General features: G+C 36.0%; 1 protein-coding gene across 3 annotated transcripts in view; it reads left to right on the plus strand.

Annotated features, from left to right (window-relative positions):
- WDR64 (WD repeat domain 64) overlaps window positions 1-17,127 on the plus strand; it is a 169,839-nt gene that overhangs the window by 56,857 nt on the left and 95,855 nt on the right. For all 3 annotated transcript variants that reach the window (XM_072647585.1, XM_072647587.1, XM_072647586.1), the window contains exon 9: window positions 11,232-11,311. In XM_072647585.1, coding sequence (XP_072503686.1) covers window positions 11,232-11,311 — 80 coding nt within the window. The remainder of the gene's footprint in view (window positions 1-11,231; window positions 11,312-17,127) is intronic.

The following is a 17,127-nucleotide window of genomic DNA, read 5'->3' on the forward strand; positions in this document are numbered from 1 at the left end:
TGCAGTCAACACCGATATTGCCTTACTGTGTACCTAATGAAACATTAAATAGAATAAACAAAAGATAGTTTGCTTCACTCAGCATAAATAATCTATATATTAAACTTATGTTTAGACAAATTAATATTAGAAACAGGAATTCAATATGAAATGGAATATTTTGCATCTTCTTCATAAGTGCAATCTTTATAGAAAGTACGTTCTTTTTTGGAATAAGTAAATTTTGTTTATTCCAACAAATATCATATTACATCAAGAGAGGAATAAACAAACTTATGGAAATGCTTTTTACAGCACATTAAAAACAATTTCACTTGTAAATATCAGATTGTGTGATTCTACAAACATCAATTATGTGACATAACTAATTGCAAAGCTTCACTTAGTTTCAGTAATATAATTAAATCTTAGTGACTGTGTCTCTGGCTTTTTAAAAGAAACATTTCAGAACCATTCAATTAAGAAAGGGATGCCTCTTCCATTCTAATTTGATTTATGCACAAATCTGACAATTCATAATGCATTCATAGCCATTAAAAGCCTTTCTGAAAATATACACAAATATCTTTGTGGTCTCACAGTAGGTACTTGGTATTCTGCAATCACGTAAGGAATAATGGTGGTGTTGCTATGAAAAAAATATGTAAAGAAATGAGGTTTAGCAGTACCAGATCTTAAACTATATTATAAAGTAGTAATTATCAAAACTATCTGGTATTGGCTAAGCAATAGAAAGGTAGATGAATGGAACAGAGTGGACATATAATTTACAACAGAAAATAAATATAATAACCTTGTATTTTACAAGGATAAATACTTAAGATTCTGGGAGAAGAATTCGTTATTTGGTAAAAAATTATTGGGAAAACTAGAAAGCAGTATGGCAGAAACTGGGCATTGACCAATATCTTACACCATTTACCATGATAAAGTCAAAATGGATACATGATTTAGATATAAAGAGAGATGATAAGAAAAGTAGAGGAATGTGGTATGCTGTTATATGTTATATATATATTATATATATGCTGTTATATGTGATGTTATTAAGGTAAATTTCCCTAGGACATATGCCTAGGTTAGTCGCTACTACTTTCTTTATGGCCATATATCAACTTTCGAGTCAGAGCTACTTCAATCAACCAAGTATTATTGAGTGCCTACTATGTATGAGGCTCTATACTAGATTGCCTGCTACTCAGAGAAAGAAATAAAATAATCATTCCCTTCTTTTATGGGACTTATAATGTAACTGTGGAATGAAGATGCTGCAAGCATTTATTAAGGCTTTATTATGTGCTGAACTCTAGGGACACAGAAAAGGAATGAAATAATCCCTAGTTTCACATGCACATAAAAATATAAATCACTTCATATGATGTTAAAAGTTTGCAGTTTACTTGCCTATATTACCCCTAAAGTCCTTGAAGAACAAGTCCTCAATATTCAGAGGAAGCAACAGGAAGACCTGCAAAAATACAAATCAGGACCTAACAAGGTTGTGCTATTCGCTTCAAACATATGCAGAGCCTAACTCTGACATGAACCATCAGTTCAGGAAGTAAGGCTGAGGAAATGGTGAAACCCAAGACATATAATAAAGGAAATATTGATTCAGGGATTTCCAAGTCATAAACCCAGAAGAAAATAATAGCTTGACCACATCCACAAGCAAAGCCTCAAACAAAGACACAGCTTGACCACGTCAAGCTAGAATTCTTGGGGGGAAATGAAACAAGAGTTTAAAAGTATTGTAAATGAAATGAGAGCTCTAGAGAGGAAACATTCTGAAAGAAGGTGCAAAACCATACCTAATTCCTTGAAAATTAGAATGGACCAAATAGATTGTTCTTAGACCTTTCCTTGCACTGTTTTACAAGTGAATTGTTTTTGATAGGAGATACCATAAGTTTTTTTTGACTTTTTCAGTCTTTGAATTTTTCTCATGACTGAAACCAACCAACAAACCAAACAAACCCACAAGCCCTGGATACCAAATCTCAAGAAATCATAGATAGAAATTTCTCATTAGAAAAAAACCTGTTCTTTCCATATGGCAAAATAAAAACAGAAAGACTCCCTTAGTCATATCCAGAAAGAAATCCCAACATAAAAACTTTTGAAAATGTTATAGCTAAAACCCACAGCTTCCTGTAGGGAAAGAAACAAATAAATTTAAAGAAAAATACTTTAAGTAGCCAGAAGAAAGAATTCATGATTCCAGGCGGTCATACTGAAGATCACACAAGACTGGGAAGCTACCATTTAAAAGAAGAAGAGAGACTGGAACATAATATTCCAAAAAGGAAAAGATAAAAAACCTTAACATTAGAAGAATTTACCTAGAAAAACTGTGTATAATCCGAACAGGTAGAGGGAGGAATAGAACTTAAATGAAATATATTCCAGGCATTTCTCATGAAAAGATCTGAACTGAAAAGAAATTTTTTAAAGCAATTGCAAGAGTCAGTAGAAACATAAAAAGGTAAATGTGCTTGTGAAATTGGAAGTTACTATAAAAGGATGAATTGTTCACATTTTAACAGGAGACTAAAAAAAAGTATCCTCTAAGATCCCTAATGTCATCAAAGGAAATAGAGGGAGTTAAAGAATTTAAAGAGTCTAAGAATGTTTTGTTGGCCTTAAGAGAATAAAGAAAAAGGAAAGAAAAAGAATATATCATGGAAGTAAAGGGGATGAAGTGGAACTTACTACCTCATATAAAGTAGGTATACATATGTGGAGGGAGGAGTGGCAAAAGTTTCCATCATTTAAATCTCAACCAATGGCACAGAAGATAATAGAAAGATTGGTAGGAAACATAGATCGCTAGGACAGCTTTGAAAATAACATTGCATTTGTTGTATACTTGGAGGAAGAATGGTGTAGGTTCATAGCTATAAATGCTATCCTCTTCTCTGTTCTTTGTACAAGAAAGTGTTCAATTTTATTTGGTGTTAAGTTCATAATATTAAAAAAAGATAAATTTTAAAATGGCCAAATATAGTTAACAAACAATTCAAGGCAGATTTCAGTAAGAGCCAAATGAGTGGCATATATTGTAAATGTTCTAGGAGGTCAAAGCACAGGAGAGAGCACTGTCAGAACCTTAGGACAACTAACTCATTAATAAATCACTCTTCTCAAATAATCTCCATGAAGCTGAGCAGAATTTATTAAACTCTTACTATGGATCAGGCACTGTCCTTAGCACTCAAGATACAGAGAAAGGTAAAAACACAGATTCTTCCTTTAAGGATCTCACATTCTCTAATAAGGGAAAAAAAACATGCAAAAAACTAATTACATCAGATAAAATATACAAGATAAATGGGAGTTAATCTCAGAGGAAAAGGAACTGGTTGTGAGGGAGTGTGGGAGGGTTCTCATAGAAGATAAAATCTAAGCTGATTACTGAAGGAAGCTAGGGAAGTCAAGAGTCAGAACTAAGGAGGAAAAGCATGCCAGGCATGGGGGAGAGCCAGTGAAAAGATGGAATGGTCAAGAGATGGAGTACTATGTGTGTAGAAATGTAATTGAATTGAAGATTACACAGAAGGGAATAAAATCTGCAAAGGATGGAAAGGTAGGAGGAGGCCTGGTTGTGATAGGTTTTAAAAGCCAAACAAAGGATACTTGATTCAGGAGATAATAGGAAGGGTGCATTGTTAGAGTATAGGGAGCAGGATAGGGTAGGAAGAAGAAACATTTTTAGGCATGGGCTTTAGGAAAATCGGTTTGGAAGCTGAGTGGCAGATGGACTGGGTGAGGAGAGAATTGAAACAGGGATATTTGTCCACTCCAAAGTTACCAATGATCTCTTCAGGCCATTTCTCAATCTTCCCTCTTTGACTTCTCTGTAGTCTTTGACCCTATTGATTACTCCCTCTTTCTTGAATTCTTTTTTCTAGGTTTTCAGGACACACTCTATCCTAATTTTCCTCCTATTTGTCAGACTACTTTTCTCAGTTTTCTTTGTTGGGTTCTCATCCAGATCATATCCTCTAACTGTAGGTATCCTACAGAACTCTGTTCTGGGCCACGTTCTCTTCTCCTTCTATATAACTTCATTAGATGAACTCATCAGCTCCCATAGATTTAATTCCCAACTCAATGCTGGTGATTCTAGGATCTTCCTATTCCTGCCCTAACTTTTCTGCTGACCTCTAATTTCACATCTCCAACTCCCTTTTAAGATATCTTCAACTGAATGTCCAGTAGACATCTTAAACTCAATGTGTCCAAAGTGGAACTCCCCCTGCTCCCTCACATTTTCCCACCCTTTTTGTCCTGATTTTAAGCTTTGATTTCTTGAAATATGGTTCTAAAAAGACAAGCTTTTTAAAGCCCTTAATCATTGAATGGTCATGACCTCAGACAAACTGACATCTGGGAAAGACCTTAATTTAGTAAGGCCAAGGTTGCCCATTGTATCCTGGACCATCACCAGTCACCTTGACCTTTGTCATGCACTGGACTTAATGACCCTGGAAGTGAAAGTGAGGCTGATGATTTTGAGTAGTTCTGCCCAATTCATGAGAGTGTCAAGACCTCACCCTTGTGATTTCATTGGTCCCCTTTGAGAACAAGGGATGAACAACAACCTGATACTTCCATTCTCCCACGTTATCACTAATGAAAAGCTCAATGCACAATGATGCTAAACTACATAAAACTCAAAATTTCCCTGTAAATTATTTTAAATAGCTTCTTGATGATGCATCTTAAGAGGCCTCTAACATTCATGCGGTAATGCCTTAAAATCCTTGATTTCTGTTAATATCCTACAAGCTTCCTTGCATCCTAGACATCCTTCCTTTTTATGCCAAAGCACTGCTGGACCTGATTCTGATAATTTGGTTTTGTTTCTGATAAGTCCCATTGCTTCCTGAATAAAGGATAGATTCCTTATCATGGAATTTAAGACCTTAGCTACTTTTCTTTTCTTTCCTCTCAGGCTAATAGTATTTATTATGCTTATAAGACCACTTCTCCAAGTAGGCTGGTAGAAATTTTGTTAAAAGAACGTAGAGGATTAGATACAAATGTGGCCACAGGGAGATTTATTTAATAAAGCAGCTTCCTATTTCAGGTACTGAAGGGTTTATATTCCCCCTTAGGAGTAATAGCTAATGTCTATTAGTCTTGGCCTTTCAGGTGGATTAAGCTATATTCCAGCCTTTTTTGTAGAGTTATATCATTGTCTAAAATATGAATGGTCTATTATATGTGCTAGTAACAAAGACAGTGAATTAGAGGTTTTTAAAAATACAAGGATAAGGAAGGATACATACCTACATGTTTTAGATTAAATAGAGGGCAGTTTCTAAGTTGGTAATGTCTACAGAAGAAAAATTTCTTTCTGTCTCTATATTATACCTCAGTCACATAGATGATCTCATAACTTCCTCCAACACTTTATCCACATAGTCTCATATATTTTGGAATCATCATCGAGCCAATGAGCTGGTCCCCAAGTGTAGTTTTCCCTTCTCCATCCTAATTAGGAGTCATGTCTTAGATTTTCTTCATTAATGATAGAAGAGAGAGAGGGGGAGAGAGAGAGAGAACTAGAGAGAGACAGAGACAGACAGACAGAGAGGAGAGGACAGAAAGAGAGAGAGAGAGAGAGAGAGGAGAGAGGAGAGAGGAGAGAGGAGAGAGAGAGAGAGAGAGAGAGAGAGAGAGAGAGAGAGAGAGAGAGAGAGAGAGAGAGAGAGAGAGAGAGAGAGAGAGAGAGAGAATGACGATATATCAGCCAAATTGCCAGAGTGCCAGGCCTGGAGTCAAGAAAACTCATCTTCCTGAGTTCAAATCTGACCACAGATACTTACTATCTGTGTGACCCTGAGGAAGTCACTTAACTCTGCCTCAGTTCCTTATTTGTAAAATAAGCTGGAGAAGGAAATGGCAAAAGAAACTCTAATATCTTTGCTAGGAAGACCTCAAATTGGGTCACAAAGGACATGACTGAAAACAACTCAACTACAACAAAATATACATATACAAATGTGTGTGTATGTATTCATATAACAGCATATAGCACAAATAGTATTCATAGTATATATGTGCATATATACACCATACGTACATGTGTATATATCACCCAAGCATTTTTAGGAAAAAAAAAAAATGCCTCAAAGCAAAGGGGCCAGAAGAAACTAACTCAGGAATCATAGGCACTCTCTACCTCTTTGAAGTTTTTGTTGATTCAATAAAAGGCATTTATAGAATGTTATCAGAAGTTTCAAAAGCTCTATAAGACATTGCCCTTGTATAGAATACACACTTGAATGAAATCCTCTGATGTTAAAAAATATATCCACTTGAATAAAAAGCAGTTATTTACCTGGTTGAAGTTTAACTGTGATTTGTCCTTAATGGGGAAAAGCACAAAGGGCAATGAATAACAAACAAAAGTTCAAGAGAAGGAAGTTGCTTTAACCATTTCACCCCTGCTCTCATTAAATCTCTGGTCTCTAGTATGTCTAGGAAGATAAAGTGATTTTAATCTCCAGGCTAGTCAGTCCATGGACCTTTCTTTTGGTGGGGATTGCTTTGAAACTTGTTGAATTGGTTATTGCTCTTGGCCTCGTTAAAAGTTTACCTCTATTTTTTGGTTTATTGAATTTTAGTTTCTTTGCCTTTGTACCACTTGAGGTCTGGGCAAAGATGTACTCCAGCGATGGTTGAGAGAATCTATAAACTGATAGAGTGCTAAGCAGTCTCAGCAGTCAGCCTATACTTTAAATATGTGACTCACCTACTTCTCTGTTTGGATCTCCTGTGCTAGCAAGTCTCTCTGTAAACTAGCTATTGAAAAGTATCCTCACATGTACAGTGAGGTTTTTTATTCTACCAACCTCTTCCCCCCCCACAAAAAAAACCCCACCCATCGCAATTGGATATGCATATTTAGAAAAGTAGGGTCATTTCATCCCTAGATTCAACATAATTTTATTTCTGTTCTTTCACCATAATGAGCTTTAAATTGAGCCAGATGAAATTACAGTTATAGAAATACATAATTAGCCAGCTCTTAAAATTAAGTCAACTTATCTCCTAAAAGAAGGGGGGATTCTTTTAAAAATTACCATTTTAGAAATTATCTCTGTTATAATTACAATTTTGTATTGCATTTTTACAATGTAGTTGTAAAAACAACCAGCAAGGGAATGAACATCTGTAATGAGTTAAGCAGCATACAGCAGTTGCAGGCTTGTTGCCTATTGGACTACTTTCAATGTCTAACCCTTGGAGATCTGGCAAGCTCCCAAGGAGTAGGCCTCTGGGTATTGGTTAAATTTGAGCATTGATCAACTAGAAAGGATTATGCTAAATATTAGAGGAAAAGAGATGGAACTACCATAAATCTTCCTTGGTTGGTTCAGGTATCATGCTTTTACATTCTATTGTACCCATCCTACCCAACATACTGGGCACAAATGTGGGCAACAAATAGAAATCTCACCTGAGGATAAGAAGCATTAATTTACCTAATTCACTGAATTCTAATGACCTAGGTTCAATTTACTTGTTACCTTTTAGCTAAACTGACAAAAAAAAGTCCTAAACACCTGTCCCATCTCCATCCCATTTTCCCTCCATACCAATCTAGATCCCACTGCCAGATTAATCATCAATTACTTTCAATTCCACTCATTTAAAAAAAATTATTAAAAACGTGATGTGTGGAGCACACTATGTTAAGTACTAGGAGATCTCTTCCCTCCAAAGTTACCAATGATTTCTTCAGGCCATTTCTCAATCTTCTACTCTCTTTGACTTCTTGAAATTCTTTATTAATTCACAATTTGACTATGTCACACTGCTTAGTAAGTCAATAAGCCTGTTAGTCAGTCAATAAGCATTTCCTTATCATGTGCTTGGCATGCACCAAGTGCTGAATGATGTTTGCATCCCTTATCATGAGCTTCGAGGTGGTACAAATCTGACTCCAACCAATTTTTTGATGATGTAAAAATGAAAGACATTTCCAGTTATTCATTTCCCCACCTTCTCTCAGAAAGTCATCCCTTATAATCAAAAGAAATAAAGAAAAAAAGTTCTGCAAAATTAAGCAATATTCTAGAAATATTATATGCAGCATTCCAAAACTATGGTACCCCACTCTGTAAAGAAATCAGGCCAGGAATGGAGGTAGAGGACTTGATGTCATCTCATACCTTTTCTTTGGAGTCAACTGTAGGACATTATAATTTCCCAGTTTTTCAAGGGGCTTTATCCTGAGCTCCATAGCTCTTCCAAATACATTATTCCACACCCCTTCCTGTGAGTGTAGAATAGTTTTTTGTTATCTTTAATTTCCTTTCTTTTGTATTGTTCTCTCTCCTGATTCCTTGCAAACTTGTTTCTGAACTGAATTTTTAAAAGTAAATACTAGTGTCTTGGAGTTTATAGCCTTTGGACGTTTTTGCTTGTTTGTTTTGGGGATCTATGAATTCTTTCCAAAGGGATTTAATTTTCTGTGTTCAGAAGTTCTGGGCAATTTTCTTATATTGCTTGCATTATGGTGTTCAAACTTTCTGACTTGTATTCTTCTGAGAGACTTATGATCCTTAAATTGTCTTCATACATCCTGTCTTCAAGATCAGCAAGTTTTGCTTGGATAAAGAGTACATTTTCTTTTAATGTTATTATTTTTTGTTTACCTTATTTTAGATTTTCCTCTACTTCTTTTTTATTGCATTCCCAATCAATTGCTCTTTCTTTTGTTTCTCTGGTGAGACTTGCCATCACAGATTCAAATTTTTCTATTCTCTCAATTATTTTTGCTGTGCATATCATAAAGTCTGCTCTCATAATTTCATTTCTTTTTTAAATTACTCAAGAACAGCATGCTGCATTTCTATGTTCTCTTTGAATTCCACAGGGTCCTCTGTTTGATCAAGTGTTGGATCATTTTCTTTGTTTTGTAGTACTTATTCAGAGTTATCTGAATTAATTTAATAGATCTGGAGGTCCCATTTCCTTCTGCTGTTAATGTTTTCTTTGTTGATTTATGTTTCTATTCAAGGTCTTTGAGTTTTATTCTTCCGAGATCTTTCATAATTTTAGTCTTTTTCTCCCCTTACTTTCCCCTGTTGCTCACTTTCTGACTCACTCCTCTCTGATGGTGGTTCTTTGGGAGCTGGATTTCAGCCTCCTCCCCTGTTAGGCAATTTCGTAATTCACCAACTAACTTTTGGGGGAATAGAATTGGCCCCAGTTGGATGCTGAGTTCCTTCTCTCAGGCTTAGTAAAGTGCTACACATTCCCTCCCACCCCAACACACACACACACACACACACAATGTGAGCTAGTATTCTGGTTCTTCTCCATTCCAACTTCAGTACTCTTCACATCGCTATGATGCTTTTATTCTAGTAGAAACCTACTTTTATTTTTTAAAGCACTTCCATTTCCCTCCTTTTCTTGGCATCACTGCCACCTGGGATCCTTAACACTTGCCACTGCAGTGTCTTTCCCTATTTTCTCCCTATTTTCTGAGGAGTTGCCACTCTGACCTCTTTCAATAGCACTCCCACAAAAATCTTAAAATGCTAGTGCTGAAAGAGACCTTAAAAAGATCATATAATCTAATACCTTCATTTTACAGATGAGGAAACAAATACCCTATAAGGTAAGTGACTTACTGAGGTCATATAAGTAGTCAGAGTCTACACCAAGATTTAGACTTCAGGTCTTCTCCCTACTAGTCCACTGCATTAGACTTTGATACCTCCAAAATGCCCTGATTCTCAACTCTCAACTCCTCCTACTAGAGTTCTCTATGGAGTATACTCATTCATCACCTATATGCTTGAAGGAAATAGCTAAGGAAGAGACTATAACCACATTTGTATTTATAGTCATGAATTTCCCTCCTGTCACTACCCACACGCATCCATTGAGAGAGCAGGAATTGGTGCTTATGTAGCTGGGGCTGGAATTGAAGGAACTAAGAAATTTCTTACTGGCTCTTTCTCAAGGATGCAGTGCATACAATCCAATGTTCCACCTAAAAGAGGATTCATCTTTACAACTTACCTGAAGCATTATCTAGCAATATTTCCCATAACAGAAAATCCAAGTGTCATATCATTATTTGTAGTTCTAATGCTTCTTCCTTACCATTAACAATAGTAATGAGAATTAGAAAAAATTAAAGAGAAGTAATGCTGAGTTTAGCTCACTGTTTTTGGTGAAGGACATGTGGGCAAAAGCCTTTCCATTAGTATATAACCTATTAGTAAAAAAACAACAACAGAAAAACAAGTTTATTTAAGCAAACTTTAATTTTCTTCTTAGTTCTTTTTATTTTTCGGAACAATTTTATGAAGATTTGCCACATTTAGCATATGCAAAGACAAAGAAGTGAAGGAAAAAAATCATCTACTCACTAACATAGTTGGGGGAGGAGAAAGCTGGGAAGGAGGGAAGAGCCTAAAAGTTCTAAGAACTGGAGTTTCAGTTGGAAGAAATGGAGTGTATTCCCAGAATCTAGTGGGGTCTTTCCTCTCATAGAAACAAATGGAAACAATTAAAAATAATAGGCTTTCCCTCAATAATGTTACTCCAGGTGTAGCTAGGTGGTGCAGTAAATAGCCTACTGATCCTGGAGTCGGGAGGACCTGAGCTCAAATCTAGCCTCAGACACTTGCCCCTCCTTAGCTGTGTGACCCCGGGTAAGTCACTTAATCCTGGTTGCCTCACCAAAAAAATAAAATAATGTTGCTCCAACCAACATTATAATGATAATATGATTAATGTACTATAACCAAACCCTTCCAGAATGTTACCAAAGCCCATTTAACATCCTGCTCATGGCCCTAGATGGAAATTGAATGGTTAGTAACAATTTGAGCTAGGAGTATTTTAGCCCTAGCAAGGTTAACTCTTCTAAGCATCTGTCTATTTACCATGGCCTTAATAATACTGTTCCCATGGACCTAACTGTACCCTCTAATGATGCTTCATTTCACCTAACATCATATTTTTCTGGAACCAATTATTGTACTTTAACTACATTATAAACTAAATAGATTTCTGAGAGCCAGATCATACTTCCTAACCACTATAACTTTGTTCTTCTGGAAGAATATGATCTGAGTCCCAAACAGCCAACAGATAACATTCTTTTATGGAGTACAACCTATTTTTAAATTGGACACTATCTGCTTGAAGAAAAATGTATAATAACATTTTATACCTATTTCTATGTTTTGCAGGCCAGTCAGAGAATTTTCTATGCCAAGAGGAGCAAACACTTTCGTTTACTGTGTAAAAGCAAATGCCATTGTTACTGGGGGTAAGTATACAATGCACAGAGACATTTTTGTTTTTTGCGGGGGAAGTCCTTGTGTTTTACTTTTCATAGAATTTTTAAACTAAAACTGTAGCATATCCCTTGTACTGGCTCACAAGCTGGTTGTTAAATTTTCAGTGTAAGCATATTTACCCAGAAATGGGCAAACACTACAAATCAAGGCTTGATTTATTATTTTGCTGATTGTGTAGACTTAAAGTGATTTAAAAAAGTGTTAATAATGAAGATTAAAATTAAAAGTTTGTCATGCATACATTTTTGGCAAGTTGGTTGTTAAACGTTTTATAGCATATCCCCATTTAAAAGAAATCCTAGAAGTTGATTTATTAGTGCAAATTTTACTTTACAGATGAAGAAACTGGGCAAAGCAATTTGGGCAAAGTCACAAAGTTATACAGTGGCCAAGGCAATACTTGGAACCATGTCTTTGAATTTGTGAATTCTTTCTATAACCACACCATACTGCCTCACTTTGAACACAGAATGCCTTCTCTTAGAAATACAACGTAGTAGGAGCTTCAGTAAGAGACACTGTCAATTTCTATAAGTTACTATGTAGGGAGTCAGTGTTTGGCACATCTTAGAGCATTTAGAACCATATCATGAGAGCTCAATGTCTAGAGCTACAGGACAAAAGACTTTGCAAGAAGCCAGCATCCAACTGGATGCTGCAAGATCTCCAGCATCCAACTGGAGCCTGTCAGGAGCAAAGCAGGAGACAGAACCAATTCACAGTTGGGAATTACATAAAAAGAATGAGATTGAGGTGACCCATAGTACACACACACACACACACACACACACACACACACACACACAGTGGTTTCCCTCAGTCGATAAACATTTATTTAAGTGCCTGCAATGTGCAGGCACCATGATAAACACTGAGGTTTAAAAAAGAAAAAAAGAGGCAAAAGACAGAATCTATCTTCAGGAAGTTCACAATCTAATGGGATTTTGATACTAGAAGAGGAAGCAGAGAAAGGATAGAATCTAGTCCCAGCTACCCCATTCCTACCTCATATGTACTCCAGGGCTTGCCTACCCCATTAAAGAATATGGGAAGGGACAGAATCTGCTCCTTTCACAAAGGTCCAGTTCAGAAGCTTATATTAGAGATATGAGCAAACAAAAAAAAAATACTGAATGAATAAAGACATGCTCTATGGATTGAAAAACCCATTCCACAATAACTACAAGTAAAGTCCCAGATGGTTTGGGTGATAAGGACTCCAAAGAGTGACTAAGTGGAGAAAAATATAATCAAGAGATTTTTTAAAAAGTGAAATCATTTTCCTTCAGGACAATGGGAAGGGTAATAATTGCCTATTATTAAGAAATTAAGAAGAAGCATTATTTTGTGGATGGTCAGGAAGAATAGTTGAAAAAATCCTATCTTTTATTGTTATTTTCAGTTTTAATTGGATTATGAAGTAGTCATCTTGTTGCCAGGTAGGCATACAAGACTAGAGGGAATCAGATTTTTACATGTGGGCTTGGAGAGAGCTGTTCAGCTCTTATATTGCTTCTGGGTTCTCTTGCATGAACTTTGGACTAAAAAAGAGAAATAATATAGTTACATTGAGTGTAAGATAAGCAAGGTCATGTAGCATCGAGTTACCCTCAGTGAGTTCAAGTGAACAAGCTTGGATGAACTAGATCTTAGGGAACTGAAGGAACTCAGAGATATGTTTGCTAAGTTACTACTGATGATTTTCAATCAATAAGCATTTCTTAGATCCCTACTCTAAGTAAGGCACTATGTTGCTTTAGTTGTTGCTATTCATTCTTCCTTCTCAAAGAGGACCACTAGGTTCCTGAGACATAAAGACAAAAACAAGTGTTTGTCCTTAAGGAAAGGAACTTGAAAGATTTTGAAAAAAATGATAGTACTAAATAAGGAAAAATTTTCATAAAAGGTAAGAGGGTGGAATCTGAAAACTGCAAACCAGTGAGTTTTACTTCCATGTCTAACAATATTCTGGAACTTAGGAAAATGGTTTTGAACACTTAAATGGATATCAGTAATTACAAAAAGTCTCTAAAAGACTTGAGAAACAGATCTTGCCAGTCTAACCTTTTTTGGCCAAAGTAGCTATGTTGACAGATCCATCTGTAATCCTATAGATTTTTGAATTCTTAGATTTTAGCAAAACATTTGATAAAATCTATCATGCCATTCTTAGGGATAAAACAGAGAGATGTGGGCTAAGCAATAGTATATTAGGTGAATTTGAAACTGAAAGATTGGGTTCCAAGAATCTAATGATCAATGGGAAGTATCTAGTAGAGTAGCCCAGGCATCTGCCCTTTCTTGATTCTGGGCCATTAAACAATTTTATTAATAGGCCCTTAATTTTATTTTAATTTTAACAATTAACAAAATTAACAATTTTATTAATGGGAAATATAGTATATAGAATATACTATATATATAAATATAGTATACTTCTCATATTTGTAAATAAATGACAAAGTCTAGAAGAATACTGGGTTCTTCTAAATATGCAATGAGAGTCTTGACCCAGAAAATGATACAAAGAGAAAAGATGTCATCAACTAATCAAATGAGATTTAATCAGAAAAAATGTAAAGTTTATCATGTGGGTTCAAAAAACTCAACTTCACAAATGCCTGATGGGGATGACATGGAAAGAAGACAACTCCTCTGAAACATATCTGGGAAGGTCAGACACAAGTTGCACCTCTGTGGGTTTGGTGATCAGATTGCAGCTTTGAATCTTGAATCAAACTGAGTTGGAATTAAATTAAGGAATCAAACTGTCTTGGAAACAAAGCATGGTGAGTAGAATTAGAATTGGCCTGAGAGTTGGAAGAATGGGTTCTAGTCCAAGTTATACCCATAATTAATTATGTGATGTTGGGGAATCTGCTTAGCTCCTCTGGGCTTCAGTTGCTCATTCCACAGTGTGACCAGAAGGAACCTGGTCATGGTTAACAAGGTTAAAGGAATTACCTTGTTCTAGAATTGGAGATGTCTCCCTATAGAAAGTAAAGATATCTCCAACTGACATCAATCTGAAACTGATAATACCTCCTTGTTGGAGTGTGAACAAATATTCTTGGCCCAAATACTAATATTAACCAATTTTATTGCCACCACATTGAAGGTGATTAAGATATGGCTTGTCATACTTTGTCACACCCTTGGAGTTAATCTTTAAAGGGGAAAAAACAGACACAAAGATAAAAAGAGATGAAAGAACAAGGGCTCAGGTGGGAGAAGGCTTTACAAAGATTAACATTTTTTTTCCTGCTTCTTATTGAATGGTATGTGAGCTAAGATTTTTTTTTTAAACATTTATATTTAAATATTTTTTAATTGAAATGTTTATTAATAATTATTTTAAAATGCAAAAAAAAAATGTGTAGATCATGGGCCATATAGTTGGGCTAGAATATGGGGTAAGTGGGCCTTACTGGAGGGTGAGAAGCCAACTCTCAAATGAAAATGCTTTTCCCTTTCAAAAGACTTTCAGACCTTGAGTAATATCATAAGTCTAGAAGATTGTCAACATCTTTAAGAAAAATGGAGACTCACCAAAGAGGGAAGATTTGGCTTGACTCTTTATGGACTTTATAGGATATTTTTTGGCAGGTGAAATAAAACATGTGATGTATTTGATGCATTGTTAGCCTGAGTGCTTGGATAGGAAATGAGGGCCATTTTACCTACTCTGTAAGAGATCTAGATAAAAGCTATATTCTTATAATTCCCAGGGAACATCCTAAGTAGTGTATGAACCAAAGAGATACGATTAGTGAGAAGCCCTTAAAATTGTACTTGGCTTGTGTAAATCCAAAGCTTTGGTTCAGGAACATGGGTTACATATATTCTAAGAGAAGCTTGGATGAAATGATCTCTAAGGTACTTTTCAGTTCTATGATTATTTCATCAACCTTCTTTTTATATGGTGATAGGCTAAAATAGTCTTTGGAAAATATTGGGATAGATTTTATTATCTGAGTACAAAGGTACTCAGTATTCAGTCACAGCTCTATACATAAAGGAGAAGTCTATTTTTTTTTCTTTAAATTAGCCATAATCCACTGAAATTCTACAAAGGTTAGAGAGAAAAGATAGGAAGACATATGAATAGTAAGTCTGGCAAGAGTTGTGGGAAAAGGATGTGCCACAGACTGTGAACAACTTTCTTGAGGTCTAGTAAAGAAGACTGTATGAACAAATGGGAACTGTAGTCAGTAAATAGCATGTATCCAGGGCCTACAATCTAAAGACAACTGTTCAAAGTGAACACTGACAAAGAAGTGTTGCAAAAGAAATACAGCAGCAGCGGCAAGGGACTGCTTTGGTCAACAACAAGAAATCCAAGGATTAGAACTCACTTGTTTCTGGGTTGCCATGGTCCTTAACCACACTTTGGCTTCTTTTCCAGTTCAATGGTATAGTGTTGAGGAGAGAATGGTCATTTTAGTATTAGAGGACATGGGTTTAAATCCCAGTTACCTTAGTTATTATCTATGTGATTTGGAGCAAGTCACTTAGTCTGCTTCCTCTTCAGATTTCCTGCCATAAAATGAAGATGCTGAATTAGATGATCTCTAAGGTTCCTTCTAACTCTAAATTCCATGTTTAGGGGGACCCTCCAATGGCAAAGGTGACAGCAGTGTATGTAAGGGGAAAGAGCAGAGCAAGCAGAACTGGCAAGGGTATGAGAGTCTATGAGATGAAGAAGAGAAAATATCAGAAATGACTGAGTCACAACTTGAATGATTGTTAAGCTACCTTAAGATGACATAGGTCCACTAGAAAGAGGCAAGTTTCCATCCTACCATAGCTTAAAACCTGCTCGTACATTAGTCTCTTTAGAAAGCCACTGTTTGGTTGTGTCAGGTCCTGTGCTTGATGTTAAATAGTCCTGAATTCCACTACCTATATATGTTTGGGGAGAAATGTTCTTTTTAACTGATGCTGTGTGCCAAATGTGAATACCTTAATGGTCTCCTGTTCTCAAAAGACAGAATAAAGAAAGAAGGTTGGGCTTGATTTTTGGTTTTGGGTGTGCCTCATCATCTTAAACACTTTAGTCATCTTAGAAAAATATTAGATAAAATGTCAGGAACTTTAGCAGCCTCAGTGTGTGCATGTAAAGGCATCTGACTTCATCTCAAGGGCTATTATTTTCTCACAAAAATCTCCACCAATACTTTTGGAGATTTAATAACAGCGGTATTCAGAGCTCTGTCAGGAAGAGGAGGAAATGGAGCAGGATAAATGGCACGCTACAAATACCTTTTCACCACCCATGTTCAAATGAGTTGTGGCAGTGTATAGACTCTGTTGGTAGGAAGTTTAAATCCTCAGTAATTGGCAAGCACAGGGGAGTATCCCTGCTGATTAGTGACTCAGCTGACCACATATTGCTAAACGTACAGTGTGTACTGATTAACTGTTCAAAATACATGATGAAGGCAGTTTTGTGGGGTACAACTTCATCTGTTAAGTATGCAGACATTTGCTGAGCTTGAAAAAATAGGGAAGTTCTTGCAGCAACCAAGGCAAAATGAGGACAGGATATCTACAGTATGACTACATTTTTCCTAAGCATCGTTTTCAACTCAATTCAATTCACACATTTTTGGAGCAACCATCCTGTACAGAATACCATGCTAGGCACTGGCAGGTATTCCAAGGATAGATAAGACTCTGTCCTAAAAGCTTACACTCCAGAAAGGGGAAGGAGGAATGTGATTCATAGATAATTAACTATTGATAAATTACTTTCTTATCATCGTCAAAGAATACAGAACTACCC

The sequence above is a fragment of the Notamacropus eugenii genome, chromosome 2 (genome assembly GCF_028372415.1).
Source record: "Notamacropus eugenii isolate mMacEug1 chromosome 2, mMacEug1.pri_v2, whole genome shotgun sequence".
NCBI lineage: Eukaryota > Metazoa > Chordata > Mammalia > Diprotodontia > Macropodidae > Notamacropus > Notamacropus eugenii.